The following is a 6011-nucleotide window of genomic DNA, read 5'->3' as shown; positions in this document are numbered from 1 at the left end:
ACGTTCATTGTCCGGCTTTGCTAAAAAAAAAAAAAAAAAAAAAAAAAAGTAGAATCCCTACCTACCGACCCTAATTTTTTCTGGACTGTAATAGGAAACACAACATTTATTTTGTTAGGCCTAATCAAAAATATGTACACTTAGAGCTTAGTACCGGTTCTGTACTGGAAAAACTGATTACATTTAGGTATAGGTTCATTTCCTCAGTACCTGAGTACTGTACCTAAATAATTTCACACTAATTACTGTATGCCTATATGTGACCTAAAATATAGCTCAGGTCCCCCATGGGTCCCAAAGTAAGGACAGGGTGTTTATGTTACACTTACACGCTGACAGTAAGTACTCTGAAAGATTTGTTGCATATTAGTTATGCTCCCTTATAATAGATGTCACTTTGGTCAGGTTTGTGTTGCAGGGTAGGAGATGATAGCTGAAACATCTTAGTTTTGCTCATGTTTTGTATAAGAATTCTGTCATTATGGAAGGAATTCAAAAGAACATGTTAATTTGTTGAATTGTTCAGGTACATTTTCAGGTCCGGACCTGTACCTAAACCCATGTACCTGTACCTGTACCTAAAATTTGGCACACAGCTCTAGCATGCATCATCTCTTTTCCTTGAGTCCTAACAGTCTACTAAAATATATACCAATACTGTATAGTGTATACCTACATGTATGCAAACCTGAAGACAATAATTGACTATGGCTGACAATATTCAACTATAGGAGTTTTGGGACAAGTATGTGAAACATGAGAAAGCTGTCATCCTGAGAGGTGCAGCCAAAAACAGTCCTGCCTTTACATTATGGACAGATGAGTACCTGAGGGACAACTACGGAAAACTAGAGGTAAAGAAGAAATATGGAAGTCTAACACTTTGCTTATTTCCACTGAACAATAGTGTTACATGTAAGCTTTGCACATCTATACTGTATAACCTACAGTTGTTTAAAACTATATATCTAGTGATGATCCCTTACTGCTCTTGGTGGCAGCTAGCTCCACTGTATTGTCATATTTCTAAGGAAAATTAAGTTTTTGAACACCTGAAACTTAGTTGGTAATCTAGCTTGTACTTGAAGGCATGACCATTAACATTCCATTATGTTTTTTTTTTCCAAAAGATTCGTCTAGAGGGCAAAAGAGAAAAACACAGCTGGCTTCCGATTGGAGTAAAGGGGATAGGACGAGACACCTTTGAACACTTCCTGGACACCTATCACGACAGTGACGCGTACGTCGTGTCACAGTTACCCACCGACATGTACCATGAAGTCCTGGTACAGCCATGTCTCACCTGTGGCTCCTTCCGTGAGAGTCTTGTGGAGGTAAGGGTTCTGTAAGGTTTTACAAATTTACAACTATTATGCGTATATGACCAGTGCAAGTTGGCCAAGTGAGTTGTGAGTTCGATCCCCGGACGAGTCATACCAAAAACGGCCGGTACATACTGCTTTACTATTTTACAAAGGCAATGCTGTTATGATGGACACTTAAAAGACAATGTATGTTTCCTGGTTTAACTTGTAGATTGATCTGTGGATGAGCTCTAACGGTGGCAGCAGTATTCTCCACAAAGATGCCTTCAACGCCATGAACTGTCTGTACAACGGCACCAAACACTGGAAACTGATCGAGCGCAAGTACGAACCTCTCATACACAAGGCAAGTCACGTTACATTTTAGTTCCTAGAAGCTCAAGCAACTGGATAGATTTTGAAAAAACAGATATTTCAAGAAGCATCCTCCACCTTTTGTTAGTGACTATTTTCTAGTTGCTTGAGTAATGTAGATACACAGACAAAAAAAAAACAACACCTCTATATAATCATAGCTTGAAGTTGGTTCTGAGAAACTTCATAATATTTCATGCACTGAGTCAAACCTGCTGAAGTGACCACCTCCTCAAGCCAACCACCATTTCCCTAGCTGTATTGATTTTTTTTCCATAGGCGCAACTTGCATTAAGCGATCTGCTCAAGAAGGCCACCTGTCCAGGAAGACCACTTTACCTCGGTCCCTGAATTCATGGGAAGGATTTTTCTCTGTTTGATAATTATAATATTGTCTGTTCTTTAGCACTGGGAGCCATCACGGGAGATTGGTGGGTTCTCAGACGTTAATGTGCACGAGGTTGATCTACTGAAGCACCCCAACATCGCCAAAGTGCGCTGGTCCAACTTTACCATTCATGCAGGGGACTGTCTGTACCTACCCAAGAGTAAGTGTTTCCCACTTTTAAGGAAGATTTGATCACACTTAAACTGTTCAGAAACAATTGCCATTATTTCTTATAGTTTTACACCTCACAGGTGACTGTCAATGCTGCAAATACACCTAGAATTTGTTACACAGCACCAGTATTTAAGGACTGGTGCAGGTTAGGTAGACATCAGAAATACCTGCACAGCTCCAATTTTACCTGCACAAACCTGCATATGCTGGTGGTATTTTGATCTCTGCATAGTCTCAAACCAAGCCTCTGTGTGTGCTCCAGGTTACTGGCACCAGGTGGAGTCAGTAGGGGATAAGAACGTCGCCGTGGCTATCCTGTTTGCCAGGCTAGAGGAGTTTGATGACTCTGACTGTGACACACAGAAGGTGGAGTACACACCCCTTAGTGACATCGAGGTTTGTTTATTTTGCTTGATGTTTACATTTTCTGTTAGAGTATCATACACGTATTCTTGCTTTCCAGTTTATTATGTCATATACAATTGTAGTACGTCTGGCTAGGTCTTATTTTGTAGCTCTCACACATGACTGACATATTATTATGATAGTACCGGTAGTAGGATTCTATAATTGTTTTCTGTACTAAAATATTTTAACCCTTAATCTGCTGAAGTATCCTTAGTGCTCATTCAGTTAAGTATTACTTTGTAGAACATCCAATCAAAATAATTTCTCCTTTACATTTAGTGCTTTATAGTACATTTTATTGTAATTTATTGACTTTTTTAATGATTATCGTTACCCACACACTGTTTACTAGGTGATGTGGAATTGGCCAGGGTTTGGGATGATGACCATGGGGTACAATGATTTGGAGTTGTCAATGAGGGACCAACTGTATGAAATGGTGGAACATACTGGAGGAAAAATGACCAAGGATCTCATCTTTCAACTACTCAAGATGGTAAGTGTATGTTTGATAATACGTACTAATAATCTTCTCTGTGTATTTCACTTGCACTAGGTGATGTGGAATTGGTCAGGGTTTGGAAATATGACCATGGGACATATGGATTTGGAGATGGGAACCAGGGCACAACTGTCTGAACTGGTGGAACAAGGTGGTGGAAAACTCACCCAAGGTTTCATTTTAGAACTGCTCAAGTTGGTAAGTGTTAAGGTTCACTAACTTGGCCATCTACTTTCCAATGTCCACTACTTTTAGGCCATTATTTCACTCCTCCTCTTAGGTTTTTTTATTTAGTGTTGAAGTAACCCTTAGGCCGTAGGTGATCAATTTTGATATAGATGTCTGTACTGCATTGTACAGTCTGGTGTGTTTTTGTACCTGTCCAGAAAAATCTAGTATTTCAAACAAGACTTAATTTTGTGTCATGGCCACTGCTCAGGTATAACAATTTTTTTAAACTGACTTTTTGAAGAGGAATTACAACCTGTATTCTTGTACATTATATTTGCAGGAGATGCCTGAATATGATGACGAATTTCATATGGAGAAGGCAGAAAAGGTGAGTGGTGAGAAAAGTTACAAACAAACAAAAAAGAGAAGAAGGAATCCAGTGTTTGAATTGAAAATCATTGAATTAAATGTTTGTCAACATCATTTTGTAATTATCATAAAACATTGTAATAGGATGCACTAATGAATATACCATAACTGACATGTAATTTTCATGTTCTGAAATATTTTCACAGAGTTTCAAGGCTATAGATGTCAACTCTAAAGGCTACCTTACTGAGGAAGATATTGAAGCCTTGGACTGGGATGCACTCAGGGCCTTCACACTGGAGTTTGAAAACCAGGAGCCTTCCAACACAGAGCTGTTTGAGTACTCCTACACAGTCCCCGATGAGATCCAGTAAGTTTGGGGCATTTTACTGTCAGATAGATAAAACATCTTGGCCGATAAGTAGAAAATATAAGTAGAAAATATATTATGTAAAAAAACTGTGAGTTACTCAAGCAACTGGATATGTTTTTGTAATTACACTGTATGCACTAAATGAACTAGTTCATGCTTATAAACCTGCAATTCTCCTGCAGTCTCTTAGTGTCATTGATGGAAAGGTAGCGCATGCTACCTGAAATGTCTGACCGTTTCCAAAGTCATGCTTGAGTAACTGTTTTCTGGCGTATCTCATTACCTGGATGTCTAACCTTCATCAACGTACATGTGCAAAATATAATTTCCCATTAATTAACAAGTGCATGAAGAATCCTGTCCGTAGTAACAACATTCCCACAGATTAGAAGTTATTGGCCTCCCTGAGTCGTCTTCTTAGGCTGAGTTTTGACTTAATTTCTTTTATGTTGACTTTACCTTTGTAGGTATACTATTGAGTACCTGGCTAAGAAGAATGGCCAGTTGACTAGGGCTGACTTTGTTCATGCCTACATGACCAGACTTGGAGGGACTGAAAAGTTTGCAACTGAGGTGAGTGCGATTATCTAACTACAGCCTTTTTTAACCAGGAAGGTTTTCTTGAAATTTGAAGGGTAAGAAAAAATAATAAAACCATTTAAGATTCTTAAGTTCATATAGAATTTCATACTCTTAAATTCTGCAGATAAGATTTTATATAATTGTTTGCAGACATGATGGCTACTTTATCTGTTTTTGTGCACCCACTTTTTTTTCCCAAAAATTCTGTGCACCTACATTTTTGGGATAGGTGCCATCAAAAATAAGATTCTACTTTGTCTGTTATTGTTCACCTAAAATTTTTACAGTGCACTAAGTATATAACATTAATAACATAGTGTTAGATACCATGAAAAACGAAATTCTCCTACATGTGATACATATTTATTGTATCCTCAAACTATTTTGTGCACATGAATTTTGGGTCAGGTGCCAACAAAAACTTAAGTCTGTACGTATACCATCCTGGTTAGTTTACGTCCACTCCCACAGTTCACTGGTTAGTGGTAGCGACTTTGGGAGCTGAAACTAACCAGGATGGTACCCAGGCTAAACAAAAATATGTTTAAGACCAGGTAAATGTGTAAGCTGTCCTGACACCTGTCCATCACACTTTGCCACTGTACTGACATCTCTCCATCACTTTTTTCCGTCTGTGTGCAGATTTTTGACCGGCTGGTTGAGGACCTTGATGGAGATGTGGTCCAGGCTGGGGACCTGACACACGAGAGGATGGAGTACGCCCTGGAAAACTGGCTCATCCGGATCAAACCGGAGATGACTCCCGAGATGGACCAGGAATATGAAGAAAGGATGAAGGAGTTTGAACAATATGTTGACGTACATAAACTTGGTGGTGATAGTAAAGATCATACTGAGCTTTAGGTTCAATGCTTGCCAGCTGGTACTATATAACACATATAGTTGTTGGGTTGTCATCTGAAACAACTGTGTTATACCAAACAGAACCTGATGATGGTAGAACAAATTCAATATTTTTAAGAATTGGGAACTTGTAACTGATCATGGTGAATGTTTTTTCTAACACAAAATGATGTGCACTCAGCAAGTTTTTTGACAGAACCTTATTTTTCATTCCTGAATGGACATTATTTTGAGTTGGTAAAAGTCTCACAATAAAACTCATTATCATCATAGTATATGATATTGTAATAGGACCAAGTCAACTTTTCAAGGAGCTGCAAACATATTATATTTAGGCTTTTTCTGGGTGTACATTTATTTGGGAGGTGAAGTGTATAAAATAGCACATGTATATGATACTTAGAGGTGATTTTTTCCTGATTTTTTTATGTTGCCGATTGGAAACTTGAGATGAACAATTATCTACATTTTATGCATTGTCGTTACAAGACATGTATGTCT

At 38.4% G+C, this 6011-nt stretch overlaps 1 protein-coding gene across 1 annotated transcript in view; it reads left to right on the top strand.

Annotated features, from left to right (window-relative positions):
• LOC109463922 overlaps window positions 1-5510 on the top strand; it is an 8156-nt gene extending 2646 nt beyond the window's left edge. Inside the window, exons 3-12 of the mRNA XM_019760820.1 lie at window positions 732-854; window positions 1131-1334; window positions 1537-1671; window positions 2086-2227; window positions 2504-2637; window positions 3002-3145; window positions 3663-3710; window positions 3898-4061; window positions 4532-4637; window positions 5289-5510. Coding sequence (XP_019616379.1) covers window positions 732-854; window positions 1131-1334; window positions 1537-1671; window positions 2086-2227; window positions 2504-2637; window positions 3002-3145; window positions 3663-3710; window positions 3898-4061; window positions 4532-4637; window positions 5289-5510 — 1422 coding nt within the window. The remainder of the gene's footprint in view (window positions 1-731; window positions 855-1130; window positions 1335-1536; window positions 1672-2085; window positions 2228-2503; window positions 2638-3001; window positions 3146-3662; window positions 3711-3897; window positions 4062-4531; window positions 4638-5288) is intronic.
• The last annotated feature ends 501 nt before the right edge of the window (window positions 5511-6011 follow it).

Source organism: Branchiostoma belcheri, unplaced genomic scaffold, assembly GCF_001625305.1.
Source record: "Branchiostoma belcheri isolate BF01 breed outbred unplaced genomic scaffold, Haploidv18h27 scaffold13, whole genome shotgun sequence".
In the NCBI taxonomy this organism is placed as follows: Eukaryota; Metazoa; Chordata; class Leptocardii; order Amphioxiformes; family Branchiostomatidae; genus Branchiostoma; species Branchiostoma belcheri.
Note: the sequence above shows the minus strand (reverse complement) of the source record. Positions and strands in the feature narration are given on the sequence as shown.